We start from the raw sequence: 23,667 nt of genomic DNA on the forward strand, positions 1-23,667 counted from the left end.
TAAGGTTATTTTATTGGAGTTTCAAGAGAGGCTGATTGTATAATCTCAGAAGTCAACAATTTTCTTACTTTGCAAAAAAAAAAAATCCAGTACACATTAAGAATATTGAATCTTTGTGTTTATTAATTGCCACAAACATTTTTAGTGTGTCTTTATTTTTGATTAAGAAATTTTTGCCATATCAAAGCTTTTATGTTTCTTTGGTAAAATTTATTACTTTTTTCCTTTGCTATTTCTCGATCTACTTTTAGACTTAGAAATCCTTTCTATATTCAATAGATAAGACAAATAATCACCTTTTTAAAAAAGTACTTATATGTGTGTTGTTTGGGTTTTTTAATTTAACTCTTGAATTTATTTGGGATTTAGTTAGGTGTATTGTAGAAGTGAGTCCTCAGATTTATTTTTTCTCCCTAAAAGCCAATTTTTTCAATATCATTTGTTGAATAAATGGGAATCGAGACTATTCATTACATACTAAGTTCCTATATATCTGAGCATCTGTCTGTTTCAGGGCTACTGTTTTCTCCCCATTAATTTCTTTGTTGTGTCTTCAACCATTACCACACTGCTTCGTTTTTGGTTTTGGTTTTGTTTTAAGATTTATTTATTTATTTGGGGGGGCGGTGTGCAGAGTGCAGAAGCTGATGACCCTGAGATCATGACCTGAGCTGAAACCTAAAGTTGGATGTTTAACCAACTGAGCCACCCAAGTACCCCCCACCCTGTTTTAAAATTGATAAGTTTCTACTGTACTTTATTCAGCTGGGCATGCTTTCCTCATTATTCTTTCCTTGAAAAGTCTTTATAAGTTATTCTAATTTTTAATTTCTTCCAGATGAATTTTTAAAGCATTATATGAAATAAAATATTCTCATTGGGATTTTGATTACATTTGCATTATATTTAAAGATTAACTTGGAATAAGTGACACTTTTATAATATCGATTTTTCCGTTCAAGGAACATGCTATATGCCTCATTTAGCTAAGTCATCATATATTTTCTATTAGAATTCTGTTTAAAAATATCCCAAGAGGACACCTGGGTGGCTCAGTTGGTTGAGTGTCTGCCTTTGGCTTGGGTCATGATCCCAGAGTCCTGGGATCTAGCCCCACATGGGGTTTCCTGCTCATCAGGGAAGCCTGCTTCTCCCTCTCCCTCCGCCTGCTTGTGCTTTTACTCTTTCTCTTTAATAAATAAGTAAATAAAATAAAAATATCCCAAGTGGGGCTATAAGGTGGCTTAGCCAGTTAAGGGTCTGACTTTAGATTTTGGCTCAGGTCCTGATCTCTCAGGGTCCTGGGATCGAGCCTAGCGTTGGCCTCCATGTTCAGGGTGAAGTATCTCTCTCTCTCTCTCTCAGTCTGCCCTTCCCCTCATATTCATTCTCCCTCTCTCAAATAAATAAATAAATCTTGAAAAAATATTGTCCCGAGTTATTCTATAATACAGGTATATCATTTATTATTTTTGAGCATACTCAACAATTTTCACTTGCTTCTTTTTTTTTTTTTTTTTTTAAAGATTTTATTTATTTGACAGAGAGAAACCACAAGTAGACGGAGAGGCAGGCAGAGAGAGAGAGAGAGGGAAGCAGGTTCCCTGCTGAGCAGAGAGCCCGATGCGGGACTTGATCCCAGGACCCTGAGATCATGACCTGAGCCGAAGGCAGCGGCTTAACCCACTGAGCCACCCAGGCGCCCTTTCACTTGCTTCTTAAAGGAAATTTTTTTCTCTAAATTTCAGAGCAGGGAAACATTTCCCCTCTTCTGCGGGATCTTTTTCAGGCCCAAGTCATGCTGAGTTTTCTGTTTATTCATCACTTAACTGGAAGAGATCTATGTAGTCATAATGTCTAATGGACAAGATCAACTATGACCATTCTCTCTTAAGTCCAACAGACACTAAGTCTGACTTGAGTTTTCATATTGGTCTCTGCATTTTCCAATTTCAGCAAGAATCTTGCTAATTCAGTATAGTCAGCATCCTCACCTTCCACATCTGATTGGGTTACTCATTGTCTACCATCATTCAGGTGATGTCTGATCACCCTGGCCTGCCTTCAGCAGAATTTCCCCACCTCCTACCTTATCCCTGATGTTTCCTCTTGGTAATTTTCCAGCCCCTGACCCATCCCTGCTCCTGGGTTATAAATTCCCACCTTTTCTTATGGTTTTCGGAGTTAAGCCAGATCATTCTCCCCTACTACAGAACTACACTGTAGTCGTCTCCTTGAATAAAGTCACTAGAATGTCATTAACTAGTGTCATGAATACCTTTTTCTTCAACAGGAGAACCTGAGAGCTCCGAGAGAAGGGTGGGAGTTTATCTTCCCACTGCTTTCAATAGGGTAGATATTTCTGTTTCTGGGTTAAATCGGGACTTCAAAGAGAGGAGGAAAAATGTCTCCTTAATCATTAACATAAGCTCTAGTTTGTTCTTAGCTCATGCCTTGTCATCAGTTGTTTTTATAACAAACACACTGTTGCAATTTGGCGGGTGACTCAGCCTTTCTCATCAGGGCTTCCCCACTTCTGAGCTGAGCCCTCTGACCACAACTTGCCCTCCCCGCTCCCAGCCCCCAGTCTCTTCCAGCCCAAGAAGTGCAGCGTCACTTCCCTGAAGGGCTCTTGAGATAACTTTTGTACCTTTATAATACTATGTAAACGTAGATGTTAATAGTAGCCCTGGGGACACATTCCTCTGGCTCTGCCAACCCAATATACCTATCCTATAAGACATGTGATATGCAGATTTTGACATTTAACCTTTTCTTAGGAAATTTGCAAGTCATTGTAAAGAAGAATGGCAGGGCATCTTCTCTTCTTCAGACTCGAGCATCCTCATGAGACAGTGAAGGCTGGAAGGATAGTCTGGGAAAGTCTGCCCACATTTTATACCGGATGTTGTGAGGGCAGCAATGGAGAGTTGCAGCCAGATCCCACTCTGAGCCCAGACTGGCTCTTCCTGTAAAGGTTCATGAGGCTGGGAATGTAGCGAGTGGGGCTGGGAGGAGGAGAGGAAGAGCCGGAAGGTGAAACGGGGTGGTCTGAGTGTAGAGTGGTAGGTCCTTACTATATTGTGATATAACTGTAAGTCCCTTCAATCCTATTTGACACAAGGTGATGTGTAAATGTTCAAAGTAATACACAGCGTTTTGGAACTTGTGGGACATGGTCAGAGCACCTCTTTCAAATCAAATGTGACAAAAACAAGAACCAGGGAAGGGGGACCTCTGAAATAGGTCCAACAACAATACTAGAGTCATAAGCTTCAAAGTGATGAGTAGGTGCAACAGAAGCAACTCCATCCCGACAGACACGTGTTGTGATATCATACGAAGAGAGCTGTGCCTCAGACGTTAACCCTTAAATGTTAACACAAGCCCCTACAGTAGAGAGATTGTGTCTGTTTTAAGAACTGGATCAGTAGTAAAGTGGAAGCTTTGGAGCTCTGTGCAGGTGATGCTGTACAACCTGCAGGGCTGAGTACAGTGGGCCACAGAGCAAGGGGATAATTAACGCAAAGACACAGCCTTGGACCAGCCCGAGCACAGGAATTCCAACAACACAAAAGAAAAAAAAGGATGCAGAAAAACAAATCTTAGAGAACCCACCTGCAAGAGTTGGGAATGCCAGACAACAGTTTTTGAAAAAAGCCTACAATAGAGCATCTGTAAGAGAAAACACAAAAGAAAATGTCGTAACATACACCACCTTCTCAGGAAGTACCCACACATTTCTGAGGGAGTCATAAAGTAATGACAATAACTGCTGTCTGCTGAGCTCCTCTGGGCCCCAGGCACTGGCCTCCACATTTATACATATTTAATCTTCACGGCTACTCCCCGGGGAGAGGACTCTTATTTTGTTAAAGATGACACTAAGGCTTGCAGAAGTTGGGCAGCTTGCTTAGCTAGGTCACACAACTGATAGGAGGTAGAGCCGGATTTAAACTTGCTGTAGGTGTGTTCCTGCTCTTTCTCAGTGTCATAGGGCAGTGAGGAACCTGGATGAAGAGGGAGGAGCCCTGAGCACTCCTCCTGGTTAACTCTATGACCTCAGGCCAAGATCCTCTACCTATGCAAATGACAAGACCAAGCTGGATATGTTTCTAGAGGCTCTTCCGGATCTAAAATGTTGAGTTGGTTCCAAATCAACAGTCTATAGTTTATAAGAGAAACATGCAAGTCAGAAGGCACATGTAGAATAATAGTGAATCATACCCATGTGCAGATTTTAAAAATATAGAGGTTGTCATCATGGTCGGTGATAAAATGAATCAGGAAGTTGACAAGAATACAGATAGGCATCAAGGTCACCACCAAAGGTAAGACATACATACAACAACAAAAGCCTAGAATAGTACTGAGTGCACATACCCTATACACATACTGGGGACATGCATAAAGGAAGAACTAGCAGAAATGCAAGGTGTGTATGTAGATCTCTCTCTCTCTTACCTATATACATAAAGGGTACTGATAAGAAGTTATATCTGGGGTGCTGGGTGGCTCAGTCCATTAAGCATCCAACTCTTGCTTTTGGCTTGGGTCATGGTCTCAGGATTATGAGATCCAGCCCCACGATGGGCTCCGCACTCAGCACAGAGTCTGCTGGAGATTCCCTCTTTCTACCTCCCCCTTTGCTCCTGCCCCGGCTCGCACTCATGCACTCTTTCTCTAAAATAAATAATATCTTTAAAAAAGTTATACCTAATAAAATGAGGGTGGGAATGGGGCAGAAGGAATAGAAAATGGAACTAGAAGGTATAAGGATAAAATAACAAGGGAAAAACGTATGGATACGTCGTGTGAACATAAAGGTAGAACATGATAATACCCTTAGACAAATAAATGAAAAAAAATTCATCTTGCTCTTGGATATAAAAAATATTTAGCAATTACCAAAAGGCAGAAAGTCTATGTATCATATTATCCCAATGACATGTAATCATCTTGGAAGAAAATAACATGAACAGAATTAGAAAGGAGCTCAACTGCTTGAAAATTTGGAAATGCTCTCTTTAATGATTTCTGAACTGGGGACGAATTCCTGCATATAGTAACAGAAAGCATTTTTTTTTTTTAATGAAAAGAAAACTCACTATCCTAAGAATTGTTATGAATATATTTTGACTGTATCCAAACCCTATGTAATGAGCAGACAGTTTATAGAGAACAGACAATATACCACACGAATGGGTGCACATCTCTTCTAGCTTAATGAAATGCAAAATAACCCTTGCTAGGACTTCATTCCATGCCAAAAAACAAAGGATAAGCCCAATGTTGGGGTGCCAGGCTCAGTGCTGGAGGGATGGGAATGAAAGATAACGAATCCCTGCCCTTGTGGAACCCAGTAGAATGGACATGGCGGACATGGCAGACTGTACGTGAGCATTGTCATGAGGTGTTTAAAGTAATCCTTGAGGGTAAGTTACTGGAAGTGGTTATTTTGTTAGTATGAGGCTGGGATGTGTGTCCCTAAAATGTAAATGGGAGTTTGGTTTCACTTGCCATGCTGTCCTCAGTATCATGGCAGCCACTGCCCACCAAGAGCAGATCCTCAATAGACACTTGGTGAATGAGTGCAACATGCGTATGGAATTATAGCAAAAAAAAATTACAACACAAGTTCTGTTTCACGTCACTCTGGTTATATCCATATACAAAGGTTTATATGTTCACTTTGAAAGCTCAAGGGGATTTTTTAAAGATCAAAGTAGAGCAGGTTTCCCTTCTCTATCAAGATATTTAGAGTCATGGGAGGCCTGGGAAGCCTAGTTGGTTGAGCAGCTGCCTTTGGCTCAGGTCATGATCCTTGGGGTCCTGGGACTGAGTCCTGTATCAGGCTCCTTGCTCGGCGAGGAGCCTGCTTCTCTCTCTGCCTCTGCCTGCTGCTCTGCCTGCTTGTGTTCTCTCTCTCTCTCTCTCTGTCAAATAAATAAAATCTTTTAAAAAAGATACTTAGAGTCATAATTTTTAAATTGAGAAGGTATTCACACGTACCCATACCATCCCCTGTATATTCCTGCCTCGTGTGGGCAATGTATTCTGTTCTATCGTGAAACCTTGCGGGTCTAGACATACGGAGGTAGATCAGCTGTCCTCCACCCTGGCTGCACACTGGAATCCCCTGGAGCTTTACGTACACCCCGTACCTGGGCACAGCCCTAGACAAGCCCACCAACTCCTCTCAGGCTGATGCCCAGGCGTCATCGACTCTCATGTTCAGCCAAGAGACCAAGGCCACTTAGGCAGCCGAACTCTTCCATCAAATTTATATTTTCAGGGGGTGCCTGGGTGGCTCAGTTGTTAATCATCTGCCTTTGGCTCAGGTCATGATCCCAGGGTCCTGGGATCGAGCCCCACACTGGGCTTCCTGCTCTGGGAAGCCTGTTCTCCCTCTCCCACGCCCCCTGCTGTGTTCCTTCTCTCTCTATGTCAAACAAATAAATAAAATCTTTTTAAAAACCTGTAAGAAAATTTGTATTTTCATTACATAGGATGTACTGAGTCATTCTCAAGAATAATCCTCCAAGAGGTTTTTGTGAAATTCTGAGTATAACTTTCTTGTATTGTGAAGAAAAAATATCTGAACTGGGTGTAGCAAAACGCTGGGGTGCTTCTGTGCCACCCTTCCCCAATATTAATGTCATGGGTGGCAGACTAGGCTAGCCCAGATAGCCTCTGATCTAATAAAGAGAGGCTTGTTGGAGGTTGACTTATCAGGCTGCATTTACCTCAAAGGGAAGAAGTTCTAGGAGTTCTCAGAGGCCAGAGGGGAGAGGCGAGCAGGAGTCAGAAGGGCCTGGATGGAAGGAACTTGCCCTGATAATTGACCTAAAAACTCTTCTGTCCATGGGATAAAAAGGAAGCTTAGAGGTCAAGGTCTGGGATTGCTGGTCATTTTGAAGACACAAAGGAGTCTGGCAACCCAAATTTTAGGCTGTGCTTCTCTTGGTGGGAGAACTCCCCGTGGGAGCTGTGTTTTTATCCTGGGCCCTGGGGAAGATTCTCCGGGACCAGGGTAGACATGTTATCTGTCCAAGGTTTGGCAGCGTTCCTGGGTCTGACTGGGAGCCCAGCAGGAGCTCCTTGTATACTGAGACCAGCTGGGTCATGGATGGCCTCTAAATCAGGCTAGGGGTTGGGATTAAAGGACCACCACTGGGCCCAGTTTCAGACCCGGGCTAACAGATCTTGTGGGTAACTGCTTCCTTGTCCCCCTCCTCCAGGCTGCCCATTCTCCAGGGAGGGACATTTGCTTTCGTGGCACCCTCCCTGGCCATGCTCTCCCTTCCTGCTTGGAAGTGCCCTGAGTGGACATTCAATGCCAGTCTGGTGAACACCAGCTCTCCTGAGTTCACCGAGGAATGGCAGAAGAGGATCCGAGAGGTAACGGGCCAAGGGGAGGTGGACTGGGTGATGTTATACTATGACGATGTACTTGATAATTTTGCTCTAGTTCTATTTATCTCTCGCCTCCTTCTGAAGTCTGCACTTGTCCGTTTGTAAATGAACCTTAAAATTTTAATTAGGACATAGAGAAAACAACACGACAAATTTCCCAAGCTGAACTTGCTCCTGTTACCAGCAACAGGATCAAGAAACAGATGAGTTTCCATAGATGAGTTTCACCTGGTTTTGAACTTTCTATACAGAACTCCTCAGCACATACCAGTTTGTGTCTGCCTTCTTCATTCACCATGATTTTTACAAGAGGCTTTCCCCCGGTTATATGTAGGGGTAGACTCTTCATTCTCTTTACTGAGTAGCGTTCTGTTATATAATTATGCAGTAATTTACTTCTCTATTCTGCTGTTACCCAAACTGTGTTTAAGGGTGGTTTCCAGTTACTGGCTTCTATAGATAGTATTGCTATGGATGTCTGTGTACTTGGTACTTTTAGGTGAACATATCTATGTTTTCCACCGAACAGACATGTAGGAATGGGCTGGCCGAATCATAGGGTGTGTGTACCAGTCAGGGATCACCGGAGGAGCAGAACCAACGGGATGTGTAGAGGTACATGCAGGAGGAGATGTGTTGTAGGAACTGGCTCACATGGTGACGGAGGCCAGGAAATCCTTGAGCTGCCTGCTGCAGACGTTGATCTTCATGCCGGTGGGCAGTCTGGGCGGCCACAGTAGTCTGGGCTGGGTCTTCAGTTGCAGAATAAGCAGAGCTCAAACCAGCAACACCGTGAATACCAGTTTTTAAAAATACAAAATCCTTCCATACTCTGTGAAATGTCAGGCATGGGCAGACTGCCAGCTCCGCGATGGGCCGCACACTCTCCTAGTCTCCCACCAAAGGCACACGTGCCCATCGCTGTTGACAATCTGGACCACTGTGGGCAATGCAAGCGCCTTCAGACGGAGGTAGGGATTCTGTTGTTCGGGGGCCCCGTGCGCGTGGTTTGTGGCCCAAGGTATCAACTCATAGACCCTCGTGACTACATTCAAGGTCATACTTCCTCCCTCTTTTTAAGACTCAGGGGCATCACCATGAGCCACCAGTATTTGAGATTTAACTATAAACCCTATCCCACACAAGGTAAAATTTCAACAGAACTTTAGTACGATCCACTTGTCAGACTAGCTAGTCGCTGGCCCTGCCCCAAGCCCACAGGGGCAACCCTGGGCATTTATGCGCGTGCGTAGTATCACACCTAACTCAGCCCACAGGCTGCATTTAGACTTGCTTTCTTTTTCCCACCAAGGGCCTTCTGTGGAAGTGTTAAATACTCTAACAGCCTCCCCCTTTCTCCATTAGGTGAGCAGCACCCATGCTCTCTGAATTCAGGGACTCACGTGGTGAAACTCAAGTCTTTGTTGCTTGAATTAGATTACCTTGTGAGGTAATGTCTGTCCTGGGGGGGAGGGACTGTCACTGGCTCATGAATCCTAGGAACTCCTCCTATGTAACTGCCTTTTCTTTGCCTGACCATAACTATTTCCTTTATTTTTTTAAAAAGATTTTATTTATTTATTTTTGAGGGAGAGAGAGAGAGTGTATGCTACAAGCGGGAGGAGGGGATGAGGGAGAAGCAGGTCCCCACCTGAGCAAGGACCCCGATGCAGGACTCGATGCCAGGACTCTGGGATCATGACCAGAGCCAAAGGCAGAAATTTGACTGAGCCTCCGAGGAGCCATCAGTATTTCCTTTAATCAGTAAATGTTCCTTTAATCAAGCAAAAACTTGAATGTCTTTCTGGCCCTACTCGAGATAATGGTTGGGGTCTCTGATCGGAGCTACTGATGCTATTCACTAGTCAGTCTAATTCCAAACAGGGTGGACTGGTTAGTAAGGGTCTGTGAAAGGGAGGGGGTGGAGGAGCTGCGCCAGACCCCAGCCTCACCCGAAGGCCCATGGCAGAGCGGAAGCTCCCGGCTTCTGACAGGGTCTGTCCTCATTCAGTGTGGGGTCCGTGGTACCTCAGGGAGCACTGAGCTGTGAGGGCAGAGAACGTCCATCTGAGCCAGACCCGTGAGTGTCAGAACCTTCTGCGGTTCTTCCCTTTCAGAAGCAGCCTTTTTGCACCCACCTGTGCTCTGAGAGGCCAAAAGTGCTCAGTCCCTCCATCACCCCCTCAAGGCCTTGTGCTTCCTTTTTATCTCAGGTTAGACCCAGAGTTAGTTAACAAGGCTCTTGAATCTTTAAAGAACACTCCCGTGGGAGCTCTGGACCAAGATATTCCCTAAGAATTTCACTTGTCAAGCTGGTGAGTCCTGGATTTTTGCCAGTTACACTGGCCAATCTCAGATGCCACGTGTTATAGTGCCTTCTCCAAATTAGGCTTTGCTTCTTCAGGAAGCCTGGTTTTATGAGGCCGTCGACAGAATGAGTCACAGAACACGTGCACGGCTTGTGGGTGTTTGTCTATTTGTTTGTTTTTGCTGTCCCCTGGGGAGCCCATATTTGGCTTCATTAAATCCAAATTAAAACCAAGCAAAGAACAAGAAGTGGGGGTTCCTCACCCTGCTCTGCTAGACGCCAGGGAAGGTTTCCCTTCCACACAGACCAGCTGAGCTCTGGAATTTCTCCTGCAGGAATCTCTTGCCTGCACAGTATCCAAGAAGAAAGATCTGACGCATTCATTTGTCTCTTCTCCTACCTAAGCACGTCTGCTCAAGTCTTCCCTGTGTCCTAACGAAGCATCTGCCTCCAGCCCTATCATAGCGCAACTCACAAACCTTTGGCACATTCGGAAGCCGTTGCCTTGTTTCAAGGACACCGGGCAAGAGTTCTGGAAAATAATTTCCCTGGGGCTTGAACAGTATTAATAGTGAGGGAGGTGTTTAGGGATATGGGTCATGCTGTACCTGTGTTAAACATGTGACCCCAAGTGGCAGAGATACCATATTCTCTTTAACCTTTATTATTATTATTTTTTTAACATTTATTTATTTATTTATTTGACAGAGAGAGATCACAAGCAGGCAGAGAGAGAGGAGGAAGCAGGCTCCCTGCTGAGCAGAGAGCCTGATGCAGGGCTCGATCCCAGGACCCTGGGATCATGACCTGAGCCGAAGGCAGCGGCTTAACCCTGAGCCACCCAGGCGCCCCTATTGTTTATTTTTCAATTAGCAATAATTGCACCTCGGACAAACCTCATTGGCTGCAATATTGCCACTGCGCAAAGCTTATTGTTTATTTTTGTGTTTATGATATACAGAGTCCTTTAAAGTTCTTTAAAGGAATATGAAAACTTCGGCTCTGGGACCAAATCCAGCCCGAGGTCTGTTTTTTAACTGCTCACGCATTAAGAATGCTTTTTACAGTTTAAAAGGTTGTTTAAAAAAAAAAAAAGAAAGAAAAGAAAAGAAAATGTGGTAGAAAGCACACATGGCTCACAAAGTCTAAAATATTTGCTATCTGGCTTTTTACAGAAAAAGTTTGCTAACTCCTGCCTGAAACCCAGGGCCCAGGGTAGGGATTCCTTTTGCCCTAGGACAATAGTCTCCACTATTTTTTTTTCCCACGTTATCTCCAAGGGTCTGACACAGTGAGCCAAACCCGAATCCTTATCTGTGGCCGTTGAGCTCCATCTGCTGGTCTGATGCGTTTCACCAATGCTGTAAAGTCCGAGAAAGTTCTTGCAAATTTCAACCTCCATTCATTAATTGGATTGATTGGTTGAATTCACGTAACTAGGCTATTGGAACTTAAGGTAGCGTCTCCCTGTTCAATTGAATTGTATTTATCCACACACATCTCAAGGACTGAAACCACTGGTGGTCAGCACACCACATGTATCTCCTTACACTAGTCCCCAGTGAAGGTGATGCAAATGCAGGACCAACAGGAAGGTTGTTACTTACTGGGCTCAAGGAATGGGGAAGTGAAAGTCAACAGTGAATCTAGTTTAAGGACATGGTGGTAGCAGAAACAGTAAAAAACTGGAAGAGAAGGCAAGTTCAGTTTTCAGCACCTTAGACCAGTTCAAACTTCACCTTTCAGTATCATGGTAGTTTTTATGTACCTACTTATGTGTCCTTAGGTATAAGTGAGATGAGTGACAGCAGTGATAGAAGGAATGAGAAGGAGGGATTACAATTATTTTGTTATTATAAGGTGCTCAGACTACCCATGAAGTGGCATAGTGTTCTTTGAAAGTGGACTTGGATTAGTTGTAAAAGTACATTGCAAATTCTAGGGCAACCACTCAAAAAAGTAAAAAAAAAAAAAAATTAGTGTAACTGATACACTAAGAGAGGACAAAAAATTGAACCCTATGAAATGCTCAATTAAAACTATAAAAAGAGAGGAAGACAAAAATAGGAACAAAGAACCAAGGTAGATATCAACCCAGCTATGTAGTTGAATGTCAGTGGATTAAATATACAAACTAAATGACAGAGATTGTCAGAGGGGATACAAAACACAGGTGACCTAACTATATGTTGTCTATAAGAAGCCTAAAATGAAGACACATAGGGGCGCCTGGGTGGCTCAGTCGGTGAAGCGTCTGCCTCGGCTCAGGTCATGATCCCAGGTCCTGGGATCCGATCCCTGCTCAGCAGGAAGCCTCCCGCTTCTCCCTCTGCCTGCTGCTCCCCCTGCTTGTGCTCGCATTCTCTCTGACAAATAAATAAATATCGTTAAAAGATAAATATAAAGACACACAGAGATTGAAAGTAAGTGGATGGAGGAAAATACACCATGCCAACACTAATCCAGAGAAAGGAGAAGTTGCTCTGTTACTTTCAGAAAGAGCAGACTTTAAAATAAGGAAAAGTTTTCAGGGATAAAACGGAATGCATAACATTCAAACTAGGAGAGTAAGAGAGGAGCCATTAAGTAAATTCAGTCGGTCCAGTCGAGTAGGGGTGGGCAAACTACAGTCCAGGAACGAGATCTGGCCTGCTGCTTGTTTTTATATAGCTCACAAGTTAAGAACAGTTTTACACTTTAAGTGGTTGGAAAAGAAGACTATGAATTCATGATGTGTCAGAATTATATGAAATTCTAATTTCAGTATCTACACATGAAATGTTATTGGAACACAGCGAGGCTCATTTGTTCACAACTTGTCTGGGAAAGTTTCGACAGAGCCCATATGGCCCATCCAGCCGAAAATATTCACTATGTGGTCCTTTACAGAAAAAAAAAATTTTTTTTTTGCCAACTCTTGCAGTAGAAAGTGGGCACACAGAAAAATAAAGCAGCAAGAGGTTCAGCACGCTATGGAGTGACGTTAGACATCACCACCATGGTCACAATGACCAATAAATACTTTTGATGGCTATTTCCAAAAACCTTCAAATGAAGTGAACATGTCCAACAGGTAGTTGGAAATCCAGAACTGGAGAGACGAGCAAGAACAGGGCTCTCCTTGCCTCTGTCACTCTGGGATTCAGCTTTGATCCTGCAGTGCCTCTGAGGGCCCCCCTTGTGGGGGTAGCCCAGGTTGAGAGGTGGCCTGTGCCCCTGGGTCTGCCATGATGGCCCGGGCTGGGCTGAGGCCCACAGTTCCTGCAAGCTTCAAGGTGTCTGAGCTGTACTTTCTCTCTCCAGTTGCAGGGTGCCATTATGGTTGCATCCTGTGTCCAGATGCTAGTAGGATTCTCAGGCCTCATTGGGTTTCTCATGCGCTTCATTGGCCCCTTGACCATCGCTCCGACCATCTCCTTGGTGGCCTTGCCTCTCTTTGATTCTGCGGGCAGTAACGCTGGGGTCCACTGGGGGATTGCTGCAGTGTAAGTACTCCCTGGGAATGGAACGGAAGCTCAGTTCTTTCTGGAAGATCACCCAGTAAGAATAACGTATTCTGGATATTGGCAAACTCTTGTGGTTTACAGATACCACGACTATTTATTACATGATTAGTCCTCAAAAACAATGAGTTAATCATGGGCAGTATGTAAGAATACTTAGTGTCGTGTTTACAAAATATTGATACTGCGGGTCCTCTGCCTGCTAGGTTTTCATTGAGCCAATCTTTGTAGACCTTTGGCACCTGGGAAGGATGCAAAGACAGGGCTCCAGCCCTCTCCATAATCTTGTAGTATAGGAGAGAGAGGAGCCTTGGGTCCAAGGAGCTGTGACACCAGGAGACAGTGATAAGAATCATAGAAGGCCATGCATGGTCCAGGGAAGGGGGCCATGACAGCCAACTGGAAGGATCAGGAAGGCTTTAGGGAAAGAAGAGGCCTTAGGCACTTCCACAGAGCCTCGAAGGGACTTGTGGTTGGCACCGGACACACTCATTCACGCCGCTGTGATGGTCGGACCACGAGGACTTGCAGAATGACCTGGGAGAGAAGACAGTCTCTGACTCTGGCCTCACTCTCTCGGTCTGCTGGGATCTGTCCAGCGGCTGACCCACAGAGAGGAATGGTCCCCTTCCCGGTGTTCCTCTCCAGCCACCAGCAGCTCTGAAAGGGAACAACAACCCACCTTCTCAGGGATGGGACCTGCCTCCTTGGGGACCCTCCCGGTGCGGCCCCGGCCACCCCCGTCCAGAGATGCATGGTGGCTCAACTTCCTGGCCCCTTGCTCAGGACAGCCCCAGCTAGCCAGCCTGGGCATGGTTTGTTTCTGTTTCAGGACCATCTTCCTCATCGTACTGTTTTCTCAGTACCTGAAAAATGTCGCAGTACCTGTGCCGGTTTGTGGAGGAAAGAAGTGCCACACGTCTAAGTTCTACCTGTTTCAGGTCTTCCCGGTAAGAAGCACTCCCCACACTTCTGGAAAGAAGCACTTCCCTTCTTAGTGGACTCGCCCGGAGGGTGAGGGTCAGGGTCAGCCTCTTGCACTCCCAGAAGGTCCCCAAGGCAAATACTTCCCCGTGTGCAGGTTCTCTCCTCCCTGACCCCCACCCCTCTGCTGTACAAGGAGGTCGAGGGGAGCCCCGCCATCCACAGGAACACTCCTCTGCTTTTGGTGTAATGCAGTCCCCATTGTTCATGAAGCTTCTCACCCAGAGCAGAGAACTCTGCCCTAGGTTGCTGCTCGGGGCACCCGTGTGGGACAGCCTTGTCATACGTTCCTGGGGCCATCCCCAGAGCAAGGTTCATGGCTAATTATACAAAACTGATGACCTGGTTGCTCAGATCAAGGTCTTGGTGGCTCGTGGGTAATCTGGACTCATTGCAGTGGGGCTGGTCCCTCCCTTTTCAGACACTGCTCTGCTGGATTTGCATCTCGGTCTGAGATCTGTGTGGCTGCCAACCACACAGTATGTTTTCAGCCCTTAATTCCACTGTGAGCTACATTTCACATTGTAAAAAGATACTTCCACATCTCACTGATCCCTCACTGCCCTGCAGTCTGGTGGTCCTACCATTCTGCGTGCACAAGCCTTCCTCGGGGATGTTGCTAAAAATGCACCTTTCTGGGGCTCTGTACCCAGGGATTAAATCTCAGTAGAGCTTCAGGCTCTGCAGCACAGTGATTGTCATTCCATTGTGCAGACGAGGAAACTGAGGCTCAGAGAGTTTGATCCAAGGTTATGTGACCAGCCAATGGTGGAAAGAGAAACAGACAGTAATCCTTCTGACCCAGGCTGTGCCCGTTTTGCTAGGCCTTTCTGCCTCCATTTGACCCAGGGTTTTTCCACAGTTTGTTTCCTACATTCCTTAAATGCACTAATGATGACACAGATTGCTGTTGGCATCGGAAGGGCCCGTAACCCAGCGTTTCCTCATTTCACAGAGCTTCCCTGACCTCCCTCCCAGGCCCAGCACCTCTGGGAGGTGTTGGCAGGGCCTGGGGCCCTGGGCAGGGTAGTGAAGGGGCCTCCCTCTGCAGGTGCTGCTGGCGCTCTGCCTCTCGTGGCTTCTCTGCTTCGTGCTCACGGTCACCAACGCCCTTCCCACAGCCCCCACGGCCTATGGGCACCTGGCCCGCACTGACACCAAAGGCAATGTGCTGAGCCAGGCTCCTTGGTTTCGCTTCCCTTACCCAGGTAACGAGAAGATAGGGCCCCTTTCTACCAGGGACATGTGTTTTCCAGTACTGTCTGTGGGGTCAAGCGCACTGAATGGAGAGTTGACTAGAGGCAGGGGATGGATCGCCTCCAAAAGATCTGACAAGGAGGAGCAGGCCCTAGGGGGTCCATATGAGACCCCTAAGAGAAGAAGGAGACCCTTGGGTTGTCCTAAGAATCTTCTGGGGGTGTTAGACCAAAGGCTCCCATTCCGGGACCTTCCTCTCCTTTCCTTCTCCATGTTACTCAGAACTCGTGGCCTGAGAACAGGCAGATCGGAGAGGTCTCGACCTGCTAGCCGGAACTTTGGGAGTCTTCCTGGATTAGTTGGATTCTACCCAAGGGAGCCTTAGCCTGAATTAGAACATTTCTGGGAAGATGAGGTCAAGGCCATCCCTTAGCCCACTTCTGGTTGCCTTTCCCAGCACTTTTGGCTCAGGTGTATCAATAACCAGGTGCCAGGGTGGGCTGGCCAGGCCCCATGGACTGTGGAGTTCCTGCCTCCCAGAATAAGAATCTCTGCTTCCAAATGCTTCAGGATCTGCCCAGGAAGGGGCCCCGCTGCTGGCTGTTTTGGTGCACAATGCCCTCAAGGCCTGGGTGTGTGCTTGCCCTCAGGGAGGAGTGGGTAGGGCAGGAGTCCATGCCAAAGCCTCTGGACAGTTGTGGGGTTGGGAGATACACTGCCGGGTCTTGCAAGCTTCCCAAAGACCCCTTCCGGCACAGAAGTTATTTTGGGCGCAGCAACGCATGGTCTTCTGGATTAACATTCCCTCTGCATCGCTCCTGCAGGACAGTGGGGTCTCCCCACCATCAGCCTGGCCGGGGTCTTTGGGATCATTGCAGGGGTAATCTCCTCGATGGTGGAGTCCGTAGGCGATTATTATGCCTGTGCCCGGCTGGTGGGGGCCCCCCCGCCTCCGAGGCACGCTGTCAACCGTGGCATTGGCATCGAGGGTCTCGGCTGTCTGCTGGCGGGGGCCTGGGGGACAGGGAACGGCACCACCTCCTACAGCGAGAACGTCGGGGCGCTGGGCATCACCAGGGTAAGTCCGCCGACAGCAGCTTCAGGCCGGGTACCTGCATCCATCATGCCCCTATGAGTCTCTTTTCAAGCAACTCAGATTGCTTATTTGATTGATCTGAAGCTCAGACGTCCAAAACGGGGCTCAGGGCCTAAAATAAAAATATTGGCAGGGCTGAGTTTCCGTTTGCTTTGAGGCAAGCCTTTTTTCTTGTTCCTTTATGAGGATTACAAACACAACCAAAAAATTTATTTTGACGTGGTAAATCCTTACCGCATGTCTTGTCAGGAGGACATTTAAATAAATAAGCTCTTAGATAGGAAAGAAAAATAAGCAAAGGCAGGATCTGCTACTTTCTTACCACAGCAGTTGCCACTAGAGTGTCTGTGGAAAGATACTTAAAAAAATACTTTTCATTGTGGTTAAAGACACACAACATAAAAACTGAGATCTGCAGCCACCAAACAAGTCCTTATTCCCCTTTCTCCCCAGCACCTGTCAACCAGCATTCTAGTTGCTGTTTCTATGATTTCGATGACTCCAGGGACTTCCTAACAGTGTAAGCCTACAGGATTTGTCTTTTTACGACTGGCTTATCTCACTTAGCAGCATGTCTGGGACATGTCCGTGGACAGATTGACACCGCATTTCGTTTATGCCTTGTGTTTGGATTTCATTCTAGCTCCTCTCTGTGGCCCTTACTGCCCTTTATGGTAGAGCCTAGCCTTGGTCTTCATCATGTCTATCTCTGTCCCCCCGCACTCCAGACACACGGATTTTCCTTCCCACCACCTCCCCCGCAGCTTTACTGAGATATACTTCACTATACTATAATATGGCTTAAGTTTAAGCTGTAAATGTGTTTATTTGATACACTCCTGATTTGCCACGGGATGACCATGAGCTAACACTCCCATCGTGTTACATAATTATAATTTCTTTTTTTGTGGTGAGAACACTTAAGATCTGTCCTCTTAGCAACTTTCAAATGTGTGATTGGGAGGCCTGGTTAACTATAATCACAATATTGTACATGTAGATCCCCAGAACTTACTCATCTTTTAACTGAAAGGTTGTACTCTTTGACGAACATCTCCCCATTATCTGTACCCTGAGCACCCTGGTAACCACCACTCTACTCTATTTCTGTGCATTTAGCTTATTTATTTATTTATTTATTTATTAAATATTTTATTTATTTATTTGACACAGAGAGAGATCACAAGTAGGCAGAGAGGCAGGCAGAGAGAGAGGGGGAAGCAGGCTCTCCACTGAGCAGAGAGCCTGATACGTGGCTCAATCCCAGGACCCTGAGATCATGACCTGAGCTGAAGGCAGAGGCTTTAACCCACTGAACCACCCAGGCATCCTGCTTATTTATTTTTTTACTTATTTTATTCATTCGTTCATTTGTTCATTTATTCATCCATCAATTAATTAATTTAATGAGAGAGAATCTTTTTTAAAATAATTTTTTATTTTTTATAAACATATATTTTTATCCCCCGGGGTACAGGTATGTGAATCACCAGGTTTACACACTTCACAGCACTTACCATAGCACATACCCTCCCCAATGTCCATAACCCCAACCCCCTTCCCCCAACCCCCCTCTCCCCAGCAACCCTCAGTTTGTTTTGTGAGATTAAGAGTCACTTATGGTTTGTCTCCTTCCCGATCCCATCTTGTTTCATTTATTCTTGAGAGAGAGAATCTTAAGGAGACTCCATGCCCAGCATGGAGCCCAAGGCGGGGGTGGGAGGGATTCGATCTCAAACCCTGAGATCATGACCTGAGCTGAAATCAAGAGTTGAACCCTTACCCAACTGAGCCATCTAGGCACTCTGATTTTAGCTTTTTTAGATTCCACATAGGAATGGTATCGTAAGATATTTGTCTTTCTTTGACATATTTCACCTAGCATAATGCTTTCAAGGTCTGTCCATGTTGCTGCAAATGGAAAGATCTCAGTGTTTACGACTGATTAACGTTGCACATACACGCCACATTTCTTTCTCCACTCATCCATCATTTAGATTGTTTCTATACCTTGGCTCTTGTCAATCATGCTGCAATGAACATGGGCTGCAGATATATTTTCAAGTTAATGTTTTGGTTTCTTGACATAAAGACTCACAAGAGGAATTGCTGGGTCACCTGGTGATCCTATTTTTAATTTTTTGAGGAAAAGCCATGCTGTTTTCCATTGTGACTTTGCCAACTTACATTCCCATCAATAGCACACAAAGGTTCCCTTTTCTGCACATCTCTACCAACACTTGTTATTAATCTTTTTTTATGATAACTGAATTTAACAGATGTGAGGTGATATTTCATTGTGGTTTTGATTTGCATTTCCCTGATGATGAGGGATGTTGAGCATCTTTTCATGGATCTGTTGGCCATCTGAGAGTCTTCTTGGGAGAAATGTCTATTCAGTGTCTCTGTCTATTTTAAAAATCATTACTGTTGTATTATTGAGGCATACAAATTCTTTATACATTTTGGATATTAATCCCTGATCAGGTTGCCGGTTTACAAATATTTTATCCCATCCTGCAGGATGCCTTTCTATTTTGTCAGATGTTGCCTTTGCTGAGCAGAAGCTTTTTAGTTTGATGGAGTCCCATTTGTTTACATTCGCTTTTGTTGCTTATACTTTTGGTGTCAAATCCCCCAAAATGCCAATACCAATTTCAAGGGGATTTCCCCCTATATCTTCTTCTAGGATTTTCATAGTTTCAGATCTCACATTTAAGTCTTTAATACATGTTGAGTTAAATTTTTTGAGTGGTGCAAGGTAGAGGTCTAATTTCATCCTTCTGTATGTGGTTTTCTGGGTTTCCCAACCCCATTTATGTATTTTTTAATTTATTTTTAAAAAAGATTTTATTTATTAATTTGACAGAGAGAAATTACAAGTAGATGGAGAGGCAGGCAGAGAGAGAGAGATAGGGAAGCAGTCTCCCTGCTGAGCAGAGAGCCCGACGCGGGACTCAATCCCAGGACCCTGAGATCATGACCTGAGCCGAAGGCAGCGGCTTAACCCACTGAGCCACCCAGGCGCCCCCCAACCCCATTTATTGATGAGACTCCCCCACTGAATATGCTTGGCTTTCTTGCCAAATATTAGCCAACCATATATGCATGGTTTTACTTTGGGGCTCTGAATTCAGTTCTGTTGGTCTACGTGTCTATTTTGTCAGGACCATACCATTTTAATTACTACAGCTTGGTAGTATCATTTGAAATCAGGCAATGTGATGCCTCCAGCTTTATTCTTCTTTCTCAGGATTGCTTTAGCTTTTCAGGGTCTTTTGTATTTGCAGACAAATTTTAGGATTTTTTTTTTCTATCTCTCTGAAAAATGCCATTGGGTTTGTGTTAGGGACTGCACTGAATCTATAGACAGCTTTAGGTAGTATGAACATTTTGACTTTAAATCTTATCCATGAACTCATGATATCTTTCCATTTGTTTGTGTCTTCTTTGATTTCTTTCATCAGTATCTTACAGTTTTTAGCACACAGATCTGTCATTTCCTTGGTTAAATTCATTCTTAAGTATTTGATTGTTTTTGATGCTATTGTGACCAGATTATTTTAATTTTCAGATATTTTGTTGTTAGTTTATAGAAATGCAACTGGTATGTTGATTTTTGCATTCTGTGACTTTACTGTTTCATTGACTGGGCCTTATGGTTTCTTGGTTGAGTCTAGGATTTTCTCTATATCAGATCATATCATCTCTGCTGTCATTTATGTATTGAGGTACGTTCCTTCTATACCCAATTTGTTGAGAGTTTTTGTTACAAAAAGATTTATTTAGTCTTTTTCTGCTTCTATGAGATGATTGTGCAGTTTTTATCTTTCATTTTGCTTATGTGGTGTATCACATTTATTGCATATGCATGTTGAAACATCCTTGCATCCCAAGGCTAAATCCCACTGGATCACAGTGTATGGTCCTTCTAATATGTTGTTAAATTTGCTTTCCTAATTTTTAAAAAAGATTTTATTTATTTGAGAGAGAGAGAGCTAGAGAGAGAGAACATGCACACATAGAAGGAGAGGGAGAAGCAGGCTCCCCCTTTGAACAAGGAGGCCAACACGGGCTCGATCCCAGGACCCCGAGATCATGACCTGAGCCGAAGGCAGATGTTTAAACCACTGAGCCACCCAGGTGTCCCCAAATGCCCTTTTTTTTTTTTTTTTACCTTCTCCAATGTCCATAACTCCATGACCCTCTCCCTACCCCCTTACCCCTGGCAACGCTCAGTTTGTTTTGTGAGATTAAGAGTCTCTTATGGTTTGTCTCCCTCCCGATCCCATCTTGTTTCATTTATTCTTTTCCTACCCCCAAGCCCCCCATGTCGCCTCTCAACTTCCTCATTTCAGGGAGCTCATATGATAATTGTCTTTCTCTGATTGATTTATTTTGATAAGCATAATACCCTCTAGTTCCATCTATGTCATCACAAATGGTAAGATTTCATTTCTTTTGATGGCTGCATAGTATTCCATTGTGTATATATACCACATCTTCTTGATCCATTCATCTGTTGATGGACATCAAGGTTCTTTCCATAGTTTGGCTATTGTGGACATTGCTGCCATAAACATTCGGGTACGTGTATCCCTTCAGATCACTACATTTATATCTTTAGGGTAAATACCCAGTAGTGCAATTGCTGTGTCGTAGGGTAGCTCTATTTTCACCTTTTGAGGAACCTCCATGCTGTTTTCCAGAGTGGCTGCACCAGCTTGCATTCCCACCACCAGTGTAGGAGGGTTCCCCTTTCTCCACATCCTTGCCAGCATCTGTCATTTCCTGACTTGTGAATTTTAGCCATTCTGACTGATGTGAGGTGGTATCTCATTGTGGTTTTGACCCAAATGCCCATTCTTAAGCCCTGCGCCACTGCCTCCAAGAGAGACCTTTTGCCTCACTGGAAAGTCTTCCTGGGGAAGGAGCATTTGAGTCAGGACTTCAAGGCAGGGAGAGAGCAGTGAGTGAAGAGATGAGGCCAGATGCTGGGACACGAGGTCACACCCTCATCCTTTCCAAGCCCGTGTGGGGCCAAGGGGGGCTGCATATTGGGGTCATGTCACCTAGAGTATTGTTTGCAGAGCAGGGTCGAGGCCCGGCTGGTACTGAGCTCCCCTCTTGTCGTCCTGAGCCCTGCAGGTGGGGAGCAGAATGGTGATGGTCGCTGCCGGCTGCTTGCTGCTGGTGATGGGCGTATTCGGGAAGATAGGGGCTGCCTTTGCCACCATCCCGACCCCAGTGATCGGAGGCATGTTCCTGGTGATGTTCGGGGTCATCACTGCCGTGGGGATCTCCAATCTTCAGGTGAGGCTTGGCGGTCTGAGAAGAGCAGCTGGTGCATCTCTTGAAAGGGGGCAGGGCTGGGGCTGGGGAAGAGGAAAAGGAATCCTTGGTCCCAGACACTACAGTGGTTTCCAAATAGAAGAAAGAAACAGCCAGAAGCATCCAGGCTTCTGAAAAACAGAAACTGCCTCGGTTTGCATTGGGTTGTCCGGACCACTCAGCTCCCAGGGCCACGTGGGAATCCGTGCCTGGTTTGCCCCCTGGGTGTGGTGCTGCGTCCGGCCTCGCTCCCCCACCTCTGATGGCAGCGGGTGGGGAGGGGACCCTGGTGCGGGGAGTTAGAGTGCCGGGCAGTACAGGAGCTGATGGCTTGGGGGCCTGCCGTGGGGCCTCTCTCCTGCAGTATGTGGACATGAACTCATCCAGGAACCTCTTTATCTTTGGCTTCTCCATCTACTGTGGGCTCGCCATTCCCAGCTGGGTGAACAACAACGCTGAGAAGCTCCAGACAGGTGAGTCTCTGTGTTCTGAACTGTGACCGCCCCAGGGGCAAGGCCAGTGGGGACCTTGGTCCCTGGGAATCCCTGTTTCTTTTGTCTTCACTCCAGGGATTCTCCAACTGGACCAGGTCATCCAGGTGCTGCTGACCATGGGCATGTTTGTTGGTGGATTTCTGGGCTTTTTCCTGGACAACACCATCCCCGGTAGGGCTCGCCTTCGCTCTGTAGGCTGGTGGTGTGGATAGACCAGCATCATCTGGCCAGCCCTCATGGCTTCTTGGACCCTTAGTACCATGTCAGGCTGAACATAGTGTATCTTGAGCAGGCCCTGGGTCTAGGTGGGAGGTATAGGTCCGTATTAGCTTTCTAGGGCTGCTGTAACAAAGCAGCCCAGACTGGTGTAAACAGCCAAAGTGGATTTCCTCATAGTCTGGAAGCTAAAAGACGGAGATCAAGGTGCTGGCAGAGTTGGTTTCTCCCAAAGCCTCTCTCTTTGGCTCACAGATGGCCACCTTCTTGCTGTGACCTCACATGGCCTTTCCTCTGGCGGGTGCCTCCCTGGTGTCTCTCTGTGTGTCCTGAGCTCTTTCTATAAGGACAACAGTCATATTAGATTAGGGTCCCCCCCGAAGGCCTCATCTTTAACGGAATTACCTCTTTAAAGGTCCTATCTCCAAATATATTCATGTTCTGAGACAGTGGGGTTAAGGCTTCAACTTATGATTTCGGGGCGGGGAACCACAATTCAAAGCCCTAAGGTGAGAAACACACCAGAAGCAGAAAGAAAAACAGCTAAGAGCCCAAAGTCTAGTTGGTGAGGGAGAGAACACATGCATTCTTTTCCTGCCTTCCTCTCTCTCTTCCTTTCCTTCTAAAAAACCCACTGAACACTACTGTGTTCCAGGCTGTGTCCTGAGAATACAAAGAGCAGAAAGACATGCCTCCCACCTTCCAGAAACCCACGGGCTGACAGGGGAGGAAGACAAGAGAACAGACAATGAGAATAGAGGGTAATACGTGAGGCGAGGAGCAGCCCGAGGGTCGGGCGCTGAGGACGTCGCAGTGAGGAGTGCAGGCCGCCCTCGTGGATGGCTTTCAGTGCTCTCTTCTAGAACCTCCCCACCCTCTTCGTGGTGCTCTCTTTTCCACATTTGTTCTCTCCACGTGTAAAGTGCACCTGCATTCTAGAAACAAAGCGTGGAAAGACCCGCCCTTTGACGGTGGGGCAAGGATGGTGCTCCTAGAAGATTGTTCCCTCCCGCAGCAGCGGGAGCTCAGGGAACGCCCCTGCGATGGGACTCTGGATGGACCAGGAAGAGAAGGTGCTGTTGGCTCCGGGAGGGCGCAGAGCAGAGACCCCACGAGTGCCTG

At 45.8% G+C, this 23,667-nt stretch overlaps 1 protein-coding gene and 1 non-coding gene across 7 annotated transcripts in view; one reads left to right on the forward strand and one right to left on the reverse strand.

The window, feature by feature from the left end:
• The window catches only part of LOC116568725 (solute carrier family 23 member 2-like), a 53,744-nt gene that overhangs the window by 21,873 nt on the left and 8,204 nt on the right, over nucleotides 1-23,667 (forward strand). For 3 of the 6 annotated variants that reach the window (XR_004276744.1, XM_032304370.1, XM_032304371.1), the window contains exons 4-12: nucleotides 7,242-7,401; nucleotides 13,028-13,209; nucleotides 14,060-14,177; nucleotides 15,263-15,419; nucleotides 16,233-16,486; nucleotides 21,653-21,817; nucleotides 22,200-22,308; nucleotides 22,405-22,500; nucleotides 23,469-23,618. Coding sequence is in view for 4 of the 6 variants with exons in the window: in XM_032304370.1 (XP_032160261.1) it covers nucleotides 7,242-7,401; nucleotides 13,028-13,209; nucleotides 14,060-14,177; nucleotides 15,263-15,419; nucleotides 16,233-16,486; nucleotides 21,653-21,817; nucleotides 22,200-22,308; nucleotides 22,405-22,500; nucleotides 23,469-23,618 (1,391 nt within the window). In the remaining 2 variants the exon portion in view is untranslated. Of the gene's footprint in view, nucleotides 1-7,241; nucleotides 7,402-13,027; nucleotides 13,210-14,059; nucleotides 14,178-15,262; nucleotides 15,420-16,232; nucleotides 16,487-21,652; nucleotides 21,818-22,199; nucleotides 22,309-22,404; nucleotides 22,501-23,468; nucleotides 23,647-23,667 lie in introns of those variants that run through there. The other 3 variants (XR_004276745.1, XM_032304374.1, XM_032304373.1) reach the window with 3 other exon arrangements.
• Nucleotides 10,515-10,654, reverse strand: LOC116569701. Its single transcript, XR_004277145.1, has one exon. It is a non-coding gene; the product is annotated as a U4 spliceosomal RNA (small nuclear RNA).

The sequence above is a fragment of the Mustela erminea genome, chromosome 11 (genome assembly GCF_009829155.1).
Source record: "Mustela erminea isolate mMusErm1 chromosome 11, mMusErm1.Pri, whole genome shotgun sequence".
NCBI lineage: Eukaryota > Metazoa > Chordata > Mammalia > Carnivora > Mustelidae > Mustela > Mustela erminea.